The sequence below is a fragment of the Seriola dumerili genome, unplaced genomic scaffold, assembly GCF_002260705.1.
Source record: "Seriola dumerili isolate Sdu_G_001 unplaced genomic scaffold, Sdu_1.0 BDQW01003326.1, whole genome shotgun sequence".
Classification (NCBI taxonomy): domain Eukaryota; kingdom Metazoa; phylum Chordata; class Actinopteri; order Carangiformes; family Carangidae; genus Seriola; species Seriola dumerili.
Genome location: NW_019177581.1, coordinates 559385 through 573267, shown reverse-complemented (window position 1 = coordinate 573267; position 13883 = coordinate 559385). Strand labels below are relative to the sequence as shown.

Here is a 13883-nt window from a genome sequence, read left to right as displayed (position 1 = left end):
TAGGAGTAGAAGCGTTGTTGTTTCTGAATACATGTCCACTGAGAAAGACATAGACAGAGAGATGGAGAGAATTCAAGTCGGTGCTTTTCAGCTGTTATTGAACGACCCAGTCTTTGTTAGATCACTTGAACTGCCACTTTAGCTACTTGACACCTTTTCTCAACCATACATACACACACACAACGTTACAATACAAAGTGGATAGGGGCAGATACAGCCGGAATGTCTGGTAACGTACACACAGATAGTAGCAAAGGCTGAGAGCAATTCAGGTAAAAAGCATAACAACACACATGTAGAAAAATGTGTAAACAGAGAATACAGAGGCAAATACAGACAGACAGACAGACAGACAGACAGACAGACAGACAGACAGACAGACAGACAGACAGACAGACAGAAGATGACAGACAGGTATCTCTTTTACTGATATGACCTTCACAGAATGAATGATTAAAAATATGAAAGATGGATGGAGATGATAAGAGACAGATAAAAGCAGTCGGGCAGCGTTCTCCCTTGAGAAAGAGATGTGAATCTCTTCAAGTAAATGTGTAAAAAGATGAAATGGGGAAGGCAAGACAGAAAGAGAGGGAAGAGAAAGACAAGTGCATACAGGCAGAGTGAAACCAAAGTGAAATCATTAGAGACCAAGGAGCAGAAATTCTTTGTCCACACCAGCTTTGTCCAACCAGCACATACAAGCACTGAAACAAAACGGAAAGAAATCCGTATGGGCGGGTCGTCCCAAAGGCTTTTAAAGTATTCATCTGCCTCTAAACACAAAGCATTAGCTGTGTGTTTAATGAGAAATGACCAAGCACCGCTAATAGTACTAGAGCTGAAAAAAAGCTTCTCTTACATGAACAGTCTGAAGTCCACTGAGACACTTGTGATTTCACTGACCAATGCAGATTTTAAAGAAATAATCTGCTAAAATGTACAAGTGATGAGCAACACATTTAAGGCTCAAAGACTTTCACGGTGTCTATGACACTTGTACAAGTATTGTTGGAGGTAGGTAGACATTAGCTACTTTTGTCAACTGCTGATATATTAGAAGATCCATGTGGGTGTAAAAACTAAAAGATGTTGAAACAGAAGATTGGTAAAAAAAAATATAAAAAGAAATAAATAAAAATGAAGTGTGATTAGAAGGTCTCATTTTATGAGATCCCTTGTTGTGCCTGTCCATGCTTGGCCTGAAAACATCTGTCATGCCTCCCTCGGCTCTGTTCGTTCAAATCTGCGTCCACATCACGGTCGCTCTTTCCTCAATGTCACGTTGCAACAGTTGCCACCGCCTGCTTTTTCTCTTTGCTTGTGAACAGGTATAAAATGTCTAACCTTTCAAACAGCTACTTGCGAGACCACACAGCGCAGTGCCGGCTGAAAATAGGAGGACAGAGTAGGAGACAGACTGCATGGCTAATCTTTCTTACTAAAAAGACAAAAAAAGAAAAGTTGCTGAAAGGTTGTCCCGCTGGCTACAGTTATGCAGCAAAAAGAAAAAAAGCAATAAACTGTTAGAGATCTGCTAAAGCTAAATCTGTATCTAGAACTTAATGTACCGATGTGTGTCTAAGCTCATCCACGTTTTTCTTGGAATATCTCATTGCAGTTTTTCTAAATCCATTAATATACTGTACGTCATCTACTTCTTTGACTTAACGCATCCAGGTGTGACTGCATGATAAATAATAAAAAAAAAGGTATCTAAAACTCCATAGCTTCACTTTCCCGTGTCCTCACACTACAAAATCTTTCCTTTAAAATAAATAGCCCTTTCAAAAAGATCAAAAATGTGGAATGTACTCGGTACCGGATGACAGTATCTATCGGTGCACTTGAACAAATGGGAAAATGGGGAGAAATAAGAAATAGAGTGCTTCAATCTGCAGCAATATCTTACAAAAATAACTTAAAAAGGAAAATGGAACAAAAGGGGTGCTCTTCTGAAAACTGTGGCCACTCCATGTGCAATATGGCACCATTGAGTGCTGCAGGGATCACATATTTTTGTAGGCCTATTCAGAAGTCAGTCACCATGGTTCCCCTAGACAAAAAGCCAATGGGATTTTTCCATTGGCTTTTGCGTTATTGCATAAAATGGGTTCTGTGACAAACAAAAGTCCATAGCACTTACAAGATTTATTTAGCAAAATGATCACAAATGCACACCACTTCTTTGATTTTTGAAGCCTAAATACAGAACAAGTAAAAAGCTAACATTAGGCTATACATGATCTGCACCACAGTTGCATGACTTCACTGTCACCACTACTTATTCAGGCATCTCACCAAAAGCCAATTCCAAAACCCTATTCACTTTGGGTCCAGGTGCAAAAATGCTTATTTCCAGATGTTAGGATTCGTTTCTGCAGCAAAAGTTGATACATACCATTTTAAGTATCAAAATCTGTGTCCACATTAAACAATCAACTTGAAGCCTCTGTCTACTTGTTGCAAGTAGACTATGTTGAGATTATCTGGAGTTAAAGCAGCTCTCAAAATTTTGCTATTGTTGCAGAGCAGACATTAGCATTAACGGCTGTAACATTTACCAGTGTTGCCGAGAACTTTGGTCATAGTTGCAATTATAATACAAGAGCTTATAATCCGCCCTCTGAGCAGCTCTACTTTTTCAGGGCAGCCTGGACATTATATTGACTCGGTATCAGAAAGTGGTGAGATGGGCCCGGCCAGGCAGGAGCTGGTTAGCATGCTAAATTCAGTGGAAGAAAAAAAGGGATAGAAATACAAACAAAACAAGAGGGTTGCTTTCCACCACTGGAGACATCTCTTGGTGAGTAAAGGAATGAAGTTTTATGCTGAACTTGGTACATTTCTTGTAGACTGGTAAGTAAACAGCTGGTGATGCTAACGCTGGCTATGTAGCATTAGCAAGACTTACAAATAGCTCCTTTAACTGCACTTAGTGTGTCAAAAGTGTTATTCTCCTAAACTTTGAGCACAGGCATTTCATGTGTGTACAATAATGTTTAGCGTCTTTTAATTGATTGATACTGAATGGCATGGCAGTGGTAGAGCATAAAAATTAGATTACTGAAGCTGATTCCACATTGTCTCACTTAACCAAATTTACATAGTTTCCTGTAAAAGCATAGGCCTACAGAATTTAATAAAAAAGTAATATGTCCTAAATTCACATCACTGCTCTTATTTGTTTAAATCTACGTCAGACAAAGAGAATAAATATGAATTTTTAAAAAAGCACATGCTTTTCTTCTTTTAAAGGAAGTGGCACATTACAAAGTCACATTAGATGCTATAATATCTTGAAACTCTGACTATGGGGAGTCATAACTTATGCCAATGACAACATTCGTCGACCTTTCATCTCCTCATCCTGTGATGGGCATACAACAATCTGATCTGCAACTTGAAGGCAGCTCTGGATTTGGGTCTATGTGCCTCAGAGACTTTAAGCTGAAAACTGCAATTGTACAACTGGTCTTAAGAAATCAGCTGCTATACTAGAGACATTTGCACTTGTTAGGTTTTGTGAATGACAGCAATTAGTGCATCTCTCAGTTAATATGACTAAGCCTCTGCCAGCTGTAGGGGGGCTTTTTTTAGTGGTCGATGCCAATCTCTGACCTCCCTCGTGCAGAGAGCTGGGTCTGCTAGAATCAGCAAAATATCACAACAAGTACATTTTCTTGTTCTTTCTGCTGAATAAATAGTCTTGAATAACAAATAAGCTTGTCAGTGCAGCCTGTGCTACTCACTTGGTAATATGGAGAAAACAAAAAATTAGACAGCTACTGTAAATAGCACTGGGATGTTGTTGCTGTATTAAGCATTAAAGTGTTTTCAACTGGCTGTCATTAACCTCTTCACTTTTAATGACTAAAATTTACTTTTACTGGTTACTCATGAGGGTGCCACTTTTTTTTTTTTTCTCCTAAAACAGCCACAAAGTTGCAAAAAATTAAACCTGAACATGATCTGATCCCTGATGAAAAGATCACTCCACTTATCAGTCTCAGTTGAAAGGATGACATAGGTGAGAGAGAATTTAATGTCGCTGCTGAAAAGCTACTGTTGCTTTTTTCACCCTCTGAAATTAGGTTACATTGTATTCATTGTAATCGCGATGAATGGGTAACATAGTACTGAATGACAGCAGGTGCCCAGGTGGGCTAACGTTTGAGCTGACAAAAAAAAAAGTTCTTTGTTGTAAGTAAAAATGCTTTAACTGTAGAAGCCTTTACACTTCGGTTATCGTTTGATCATTCTGACACTAGAAAGTTTTTAAGCTATCGTTTGATGAGTCTGGAGCTTCCTTGAGGGATCTCTTTGTAACTGTACCCACAGCATGTGCACACACACACAGACACACACACACACACACACACACACACACATACACACACGATCTCATCTCATCTAATTTTATCCCAGCTTTGGTCGGATGAACAAGGACAGTTGAGAATTGTCTTACTCCCACTCAGAATTCAGAAGTGCACCAGGAAGCATGAAATTGTTTTATTTATTTACGATCTGCCTCGTTGTCCCTGAAAATGAATGTGACTTACAACTTCGAATGGCATGAGAGCGACTTTTAACAATGCAGGAATGAAGAGGAGATGAGGGGAGGAGAGAGAGCGAGAGAGAGAGCAAACACCATGAAACAGTCAGAAAAGTCAAGCAAAAAAAAAAAAAGAGAAACGTGGAAAAGAGTTGAGCAAGACCACGTCCACACTAATTATGATAAATCTGAAAACATATTTTTAAGATTTGGCCTTTCAACTAGCTTTCTCTTGAGTAAAAAGAAACAGATCTGTTCTCTCTTTGTGATCAGTGACAACAGCTGTATTACATTATCAATTATACTAAAACAAAAAGAAAGTGATCATAGACGAAACACAGGCAGAAGTCTAGTCATGTAATTTACCAGAAAGTGGCAATAAAGCATTTTATTGTTTGCTAGCTGCAAATTAACTAAAGGATAAAGATAAAGAGGAAGAAATTAAAGGGTTTATTTTAGGATTAAAACTTTTAGTAATCGATCTGAAAATAATAGTATGGATGGAAGATATTTGTCACACATATGACATTTTTCAACTTATCTGGGAAGATTTGGTTGATGATGGCAAAGAAATTGAGAAGGGAGGGAGGGAGGAGAAAAATAGGAGGGGAGAGAGGAAAAAAGAAAGAAGTACAAAGTCACAACAAGGGCATGCAGGAATGAAAGAGAAAGCAGAGGGAAAGAAAGGAGCAGTGGGGTATTTTGCTATCACCAATAGTTGAGGGATATTTCCTCGGCCAAGGCGCTAATCCGGCTAGCATTAGCATTTTCATGAGTCCTGTGTCCGGGGCTTGGCAGAGCATGTCACTGCCTCATTTGGTTACTTATGTACACACACACACACACACACACACACACACACACACACACACACACACTCTCTCTCTCTTTCTTTTTCAATACAGCCTCTCAACCGGCTCACTCCACACAATCGCTCATAGCCCCATTGGTGTCTGTGTGTGTTTATGCGTCATGCACACCCATATCGCGCTCTAAGCAATACAACAGCGCAGAGGACTGCTGGCAGCACTTCGCTTATCTATCAAAGTACTCCTCATTCCTTCTTTAAAATGAATTTCTCCCCTCCACTGCTTTCCAGTCTGAGCCGCTTATGAATTCTAAGAGTCTTGCTGCTATTATGTCGCCTTCTGCAACCTAAGTGAACAAAAACTTTGCAATCCAAACTGCATTTTTTTTTTTAAAGTACTTACCACATAACCATGAAGGTTGCAACTTAAAAGACGGCCAATGAACGCGCTCACTCTTAAGGTTCACTTTTATATTTCAATAAAGAGCTAAATGGCAGCTGGTGTTTGGCACGTTTCAACGAGAAACCAGAGCATTGATTTATGTCACATCCAGTCCAAGCCTCAATTAAATACTGTCTGCTGCAGAAAAGGTTCAGAGGTAGCCTGTTTATTATCTAGTGCCTTTGGTAATGACATGGGTGCACAGTCAGTGGGTTTCTCACTAATGGACTACGCTGTTGGTTAAAGGGGAAAAAAAAAAAAAAAAAACGCTGTGCGCTCTCCTTTCAGCTGGGTGACATTTATTTGGCCACTGAAATTTCAACTTTCTTTGTCTTTCTGGCAGCGAGCATTGCCGTGCGTGCAACAAACCTCCAAAGGGAACCAGAAGTGAATGAAATCAGTCATCTGTGGTCAAACAAATTTTAAAAATCGCTCACGGGTTGGCATCCTCAAAGAGATGACGTGACACTCGGCATTTCCTGTGCCAGATATTTGCCAATCTGTGTGTAAGAAAGGATCTCAGATTTGTCCCTGAACTTAGCTCAGAAAATTTCAATGAAAAGTGTTAATATTGGAATTTCTAAAATTTGAAAACATCTAAAAATGTCAGTGTGTTCCCTTTGAACCCCTTGAATTCAGAAATTTTAATTAAACCATTTCTTTTTGTGGAAAAAAAAAAGTCCTTGTGCTTGCAGCTTCAGCATTGATAAGACTATAATTCATTTTGTATCAAGTTTGACAACGAGGAAATTAGTGATACAAATGTCTAATACACCTGTCACCTTGTAATTGCATGCACACACACCAGAATCAAGAATGGGGCAGAAAACAACAAAACATGTGTCAGTTCTCTTACCTATACTGGACTCCTCAAAAGAGATCATGGTGGAGGCTTTCCCCAAGGCATTGACTGCTGTCACGTTGACTTTGTAAGGGAAGCTGGAAAAGACCTCAGGAAATCGTACATGACAGCGATTCTTGTGGACAGAGTCTTTCTGCACCTCCAGTGAGCGCTGGTTATGTCTGGAGAGGGAAAGGGAAAATAACAAGGAAGAATGTGGATGGAGTAGAATAGGTAAGCAGGAACATGGACAGGTGTGAGGAGGACAGTGAGTGGAGAAGCTTGTGTGTGTTTTCAGCTTCATACACACTGGTGTGTAAATGTAGAGAGAGAGCAGGAAACATACCCCCCCCCCCCCCCCGCCCCCTTTTTTTGTTTAACAGTCTGTGTGTTAAACATCAAAGATAGGATATAATTTTAATTCCAACATTAAAAACTGCTGACTCTACTTCCTGCTTCCTGCTTCACAGAGCAGGACAGCTTGGGTTTGGGACATAGCCAGATTTGAGTTTTACTATCTTTGCTTTTTTTTTTTTTTTTTTTTTTTTTTTTTTTAATACTTTGTAGTTTGGCTTCTAGGCATAAATATGCTCTTACAACTTTATTTTACATTTGTTTGTAGGCAAAAAAGCATTTGAAATGGAGTCATACTGTAAATCTAAATTCTGTCAGCGATAGTGGGTCGGCTACAGTGCTGTTTTTCAGATGCTGTGGATGAAAGAAAAGGGACAAAAACAGTTACGGAGGATGTGAGAAACATTAAAATGAGCATCACTCCACCTGTTGGATGCTGCTCCGCTCTCTGCACACACACACAAAAAAAACAACCTACCTAGACACTAGAGACACTGACACTCTTTAGTATTAATCTCTTTATAGTCTTCTTCATCTATGCTTCTCTCCGTCTCCCTGTCCCACTCTTCATTGTTATTCAAACAGAATAATACTGGTGTTGCAACATTAATGAATTCACCTGCTGGGGTGTGAGCTGTGGGACTCTGTGATGTGGGAATATCAAAGAGAACATGATGGAGACAGACTCACTGGGTCTCCATCCACACATTTTCAGTATTTAAGGTCCACCTACCGTCCTGTTAAAACAGGCCCGGACACCCAGGGAGAGTGAGACGAATAAGGTGTTAAACTACAGTGTGTGAGTCCAAACTGATGATATTTGTTCTCATAAGCACCTTCAGGATAATCTGAGAATGATGTTTTTCACGTCATTTTGTTTATTCAGCTTAAACTTTTATCACTGGACTCTTATTGTTCCTATCTTTTCTGAATGGGTTTCAAATTGGTATTTACCCCCAAGGCAAAACGTTTTCCAAAAGTATGTGAAAAACAATGTGACATCTGTGGTCCAACTTTTTACCTTGGATGCAGGCATGTTTAATTTGTCACTGTATTGAATAAGGAATGCACAGAAATATTATGTTTAGAGAGACATTTTGTGATTAACAGCAATCTGCAAGCATTCGAAGGAGGGAGCAAGGGTCACAGGTTCAGGGTCATGATTCATGAGAAATGTGAAAACTGTGATTGTTTTCTATCCTCAATTTTCATTAAGTGTTTTTTCTACCTAGTAAACCCTGAAAGTTTTACCTGCCCTTGTCTTCTTTGTTGAATTGTTTATGAATTATTATAATTAATTGTATATTTTGGCAAATTAGCACCACAATGTGTTTCGCCTGTGGCTACTTTGATTTTCACTTTAGTTGTTCCTGTGACCAACCAGCACCTGATCGCTAATATTGAATTAGCTGTTCGCAGCTCCTGTTTGCAATGGACCCATGGATGTAGAGACACATACAGTATAACTGGATTACTTTGAAATTGAAGAAAACATAAAAATGTGACGATTCTCTTCTGGGGGCAAGACAGCGTTGGTTTCTTATCATGGTCAATCCAGATGATGATATCTTTTAAAGTGTAAGGTGCAAGGAATCTTAAAACATCTGGATCATGTCTGTGTGTTCTGTGAGTTTACTGAGTTATGACTTTGAAAGTGGAGTAGCTACGGCTTTTGAAACATGTTGCTGTAATCAGACACTAAGGGTTTTAAAGTCCCTTAAATCCTTCAGAACTCCCCTTAAAACTCTTGTTTTTTTGGGTGGACTTTGCTTCGTTTTGACCCATAGTCTTGTCCATCCATGTTATTCATAACTATAGGATTGTGTCTTGTGACCTCAGACTCTGTGAAAGCAATGCTGCTGTGCTCTTAGATCTCAGCAATTACTTAAATTGCATTACGGTGATGGGGAAAAAATCCTTTAATTCAAGCCACTTAAAACAGGCACAGTCTTTGCAGGTCGCACCAGTACACAGAGAGGATTAAAAGATACACAAAACAAGTGCACTTACTGTACGTCCACTTCAAAGGTAGTGGGGATGTACGTTGCGTACAGCTGGTGCCAGCTGCAGTAGAAGCCTTTAGGGTAGGTGTTGGATCGACAGGTGACTGTGGGCTCCCGAGGAGAAACTACATAGAGAGAGAGAAAAAAAACACAAGAAACAAGAACTAATTAAGAACTCTGCCGAGTTTTAGAAAGAGACATGGAGGAAAACAGAGGAATAACAGAGAGAGAGAGATCAGAGGAACATAGATTATTTTAATCACTCTTTCTTATTGAATAAATCATTCCTGATCAAATATGCCATTAAAAACATCACTGCTACTCAGTTTGAGTTAAGTTGTGTTTCTGCTTATGTTTTAGTAGATATGCTTTTAATTCGTTTAGTTATGATTGCCTGCGGAATTTTTTTTATTTATCTTTTTCTTATAAAGCAAATTAAATGAAATTAGATTCAGACAGGGGGAGTAATTAAAGTGGCTTATTTATGTGTTGACTGGAATAACTCAACAGATTTTCACTTATATTTACTGCGAACGTCAAAGACAGAAATCTGATCCCTTGAGTGTGTTTGGTGTGGGACAGCTTCTTGTTACCAAAGTATCAGGTCCAACATCACATTCAGTTCACTGTCCCAGACCTGCTCATTCAGTCCTTCTGTCTGCTAACTCATGTTTTTTATTAATGACTGCAGCAATTTTTTTTTTTTCTAGTGTCATATGTAGCGACTGAGGGAAACATTTTCAAACAGTGAGGAGTTCAAAACTCAACATCTTCTGTTGGATACTTGCCACCCAGGACCAGCGATCTATTTAACAACCTTATATACGTTATTGCAAATGTGAAAAACAGACAGTGCAGAGAAATTTCATCAGCAGAAAAGGAAAAGAGGTAAAGGAGATGGGAGAAATGGAGGGAAGATGGTGTGTGGAGAAAGGAAGGATATTGGAGTGGTGGAGCAAAAGAAGAATAAAAGAAGTTGGGCAGAAAAAAAAAAAGTGATGTTACGCCAACTCAGGCCTCCTCCAAGATTAGGCTCTTTTCTTCACAGCTAGTCAACCGCGCACTCGTCCACCACTCCCTCTCTCTCCCTGCAGCTTTTTACCCTTTTACCCTCGCTATCTGTACTCCATGTAACATACAGTAAGTGTACAGATGTGCCATCACAAAACGAAATTCCTTCTGTGTTCCCCCATTTACTCTCCTTTCTTCTTTAAGTCTTTCCATTCTTTTATTTTTTTTTTATTTTTTTGATCTAAATTGCATCTTTTTCATTTTACACATGGTGCTTCATTGGAGAGGACTGCTGCAGTATATTGCTCTAAGAATATATGGAGCTGGCAATGGGCTTTCATTATTAAATACTGGATATCAGCCAATCAGTAGTACAGCATGTCCTCCTGAAGTCCACCGATAACAGCTACATCCAGACAATTTAATTCTTCATTCACAGTCAGTAATGTACACCAGCATTGACTGGGGCGGGATGGGTCAACCTGTCTTTAAGAGCCACTAACCCTTTTCATTGTGGCGGACATGGGAAAAGCAGCATGAGCTGCTCTGTCGGGCAGGATTCGTCTCCCGTGTGGGGAAAACGATAGCTCAGAGTGTTGTTACAGCACACGGCTTCCAGGGTGTGTCCAAAGAAAAAATGTATTAATTACACAGAACAATGTTACAAAGAGGGGTCTTAAATAACCTTTGTAGGTTTTTTGCAGCAGTTTGATAAAGTTAAGTGTGAATCTCAACAGGTCAGTGGAAATTTCCAGGTTGGGACATTGTTGAATTTGGGTGATAAGCCTGTGTTTGAAATGGTACTCTGAATGTCTGTTCAATAATGGCCTGAAAGTTTATCTGGATGGAGGTGGAATAACTTATCTTGGGATAACTCCACTTTGAAAAGTGGTCACAAAGTGAATAATTACATTGTGTAAAGTAGGTTATTGTCATAAAATTGCAAAATAACTGATAAGGGAAAAGAACCATACGCATTGTATTTTCCTGCATTTAGAGCATCTACCTGGACTGCATTATCTCTTTCTTACTAAAAATCTATTTATTCAAAGAAATAAAATAATTAAAACGATACCTTTTACCTTCTGGTTTTCTTTTCTTAAATTATGGAACAATGCTGATATAAATTTAAAAATGTGTTTAAAAGTGGTTTACAGAGCAATTTTAATATTGTATATAAGCATTTTTCAATCAATCAATCAATCAATCAATCAATCAATCAATTAGTAATTCAATTTGTTTCCATCATCATTTGGTTTAGATTATAAGTGAGCTAAAGGCTTAATCATTAATGGTGCATAAAGCAACAGAAGTGTTGTTACAATAGAACGCTTGTTATGCTGTTGACCATGTCCTGATATCTAATCAATATCAAATTTATTTTCTCTGGCAAAAAGAAACAAGGAGGCAAAGTGTTTCAAAATATGAGAAAAAATTAACAATGAAGGAAAAAGACACAAGTGGAAAGACGAAGAGCAGATGGACTGCTCACTGCAACTTCACATTTAAGTACCACTTAAGTGTTTTCTCTTTGTAGCTCCAGAAAGAAAAAAAAACCAACTAAATCTCAAGCATTTCATTCATCACTGATAATTATTGAAATGATTTTTGCGTGCAGATACATCTTCAGAACCATTATTCTCTCTCTTTTTTTTTTATTGTTTCAGCACTTAGTAAGTGTGGTGTGGTCCCTTCTTTTCTCTCGCTGTCTCCGTTGGCTCACCCTCGGGGTGCTGAAACCTCCCACTTGGATCAATAGTCCTGACATTAATTTGAATTTCCTGTCTTTTGTATTTATGAAGGCTCTGTGAAGATTAATTCACACATTCTGTAGATGCATTCTGTTTAATTATTACATAATTTGTAATTGTCATATCACAACATCTTTGCAACATCGTTTGCGAGCAGCTCCCTCGAGGTGCAATCATTTGGCCACCCAACACACACACACACACACACACACACACACACACACACACACACACACACACACGCCCACAAGCAAGATGTGAGCTTGATTGGCTGCTGTGGGGTCATTTCACTGTCACACACAGCTGCGTTTAAGCGGTCACCACGGCAACTAATTAGCCTGTCAATACAGTCAACAATGAGGTGCCGGGGACGACATCCAATCACACTCAATTAATCACAAGGACTAATTGGGGCCATCTCAATCAATTGGCTCCTCATCTGAGAGCTTCAGTTAAAGTCACAAACAGACAATGTCAAAACACAAAGATATTCACATGTGCATTCACAGTCAGGATGAACACATGTAATTACATGCACACACACACACACACACACACACACACACACACACACACACAATCAGAGCTGCAGGTATTCCTGTAGGCTTTGTAAAATTAGCCATAATTTTATTATATATATATATATATATATTTATTATATATATATTAAGAACTTGGAGGAATTCAAAGACAAAAACTAAGGTTAAAAGACAAAAAATAAAACAGATCTGTGAAGGAGTACGGACGTGAAGAGGATGAGCGTACATGTGACCTCACGCCGGCCTTGTNATAATTTTATTATATATATATATATATATTTATTATATATATATTAAGAACTTGGAGGAATTCAAAGACAAAAACTAAGGTTAAAAGACAAAAAATAAAACAGATCTATGAAGGAGTACGGACGTGAAGAGGATGAGCGTACATGTGACCTCACGCCGGCCTTGTTTGAAGTGGCTTATTTGAACTCTGGAGTGTTTACGCCTTTACTTGAGTTAATTTTGCCGGGGTGAAGCGTGTCAGTCAAACCACAGCTGCGACGTCCTAGAAGGGCAGTTCATACTGTAGGGCTCCTCCAGGGGGTTGTAAGGAGGGAGAGCGTGGTCTGAACCATTGAATACTCCTACTCCTGCATGACCCCACAGCTCGGGGGATTGTGTGAACAAGGAGACAGATGTTGTCACCTCAAGGCCAGCTGCTCATCGCAGTTTGTGTTTTTTTTTAAGCATAGCAGAAAGAAGCAAGACTTGACTTATTCTAATACAAAACACTAAAACTTTGTCCAATGTAAACATTGCTCTGAAGTCCATTTGATTTATGTTTACCAGCCCTGAATTGTTTGTTTGATCAATTTAAACCTTGGACTGTACAGAAAGACAGTTAGGTCATAAACTTTTCTTTAAGTATTTTAACTGGTTTTCTATAAATGTTGCTCCTTTTTTTTTCTTTCTTTTATTATTTATTGGAATAAGTTTGAATCTTCATCACTGTTACTTACAGCACTTCTACACTGTTTTCAGTATTCAGCCTTAATGGCTAGTGCCTGGTTTAAACTTGATGAGCTTAATGCCAAAACACAATATAATAACCATTTCTACAAAGGCTAAGGTTAGTCAGTGTTAGAATAATGGAAAACAAAAAGACAGAAGGATGGATATAAGGACACGAAAGAGGAAGAAAGGGTAATTACAAGAAGAGTAAAAGAGGAGAGTGAGGGGAGGCACGTGGACAATAGAGAGGAGATGAGAATGGACGTAACTCTTTCATCAGATTTTCACTAGATTGGCCTTAAAAAATTTCAGACACACAACGCGTACGCATCCACATAAAGCTGCAGCTCAGTTGCTTCACTAATAATAAAACATCAAAAGCTTTCTATGCATCTAATGAAAATAGATGTTGAAACAGAAAAGAGAAAAAAGGATAAGAGATAATGCACCTGTATTAAAAAAAACAGAACAAAGACAGTATGAATACTAAAGCAAGTAAAACAATAATTCAAATGAAAATGACATTGTACATGTTCTTTTCTTGTGAACCACCCCATGAGATCTCACCTGAGTCTGTGGCAGACAGGACACCACTCATGAATAAATGTTATTTGAATTAGTG

The 13883-nt window shown here is 38.7% G+C and overlaps 1 protein-coding gene across 2 annotated transcripts in view; it reads right to left on the bottom strand.

Annotated features, from left to right (window-relative positions):
- The window catches only part of cntfr (ciliary neurotrophic factor receptor), a 216934-nt gene that overhangs the window by 28071 nt on the left and 174980 nt on the right, over positions 1-13883 (bottom strand). For both annotated transcript variants that reach the window (XM_022769536.1, XM_022769535.1), the window contains 2 exons: positions 9011-9128; positions 6662-6828 (listed from right to left, as the gene is read on the bottom strand). In XM_022769536.1, the coding sequence (XP_022625257.1) occupies positions 6662-6828; positions 9011-9128 (285 nt within the window). The remainder of the gene's footprint in view (positions 1-6661; positions 6829-9010; positions 9129-13883) is intronic.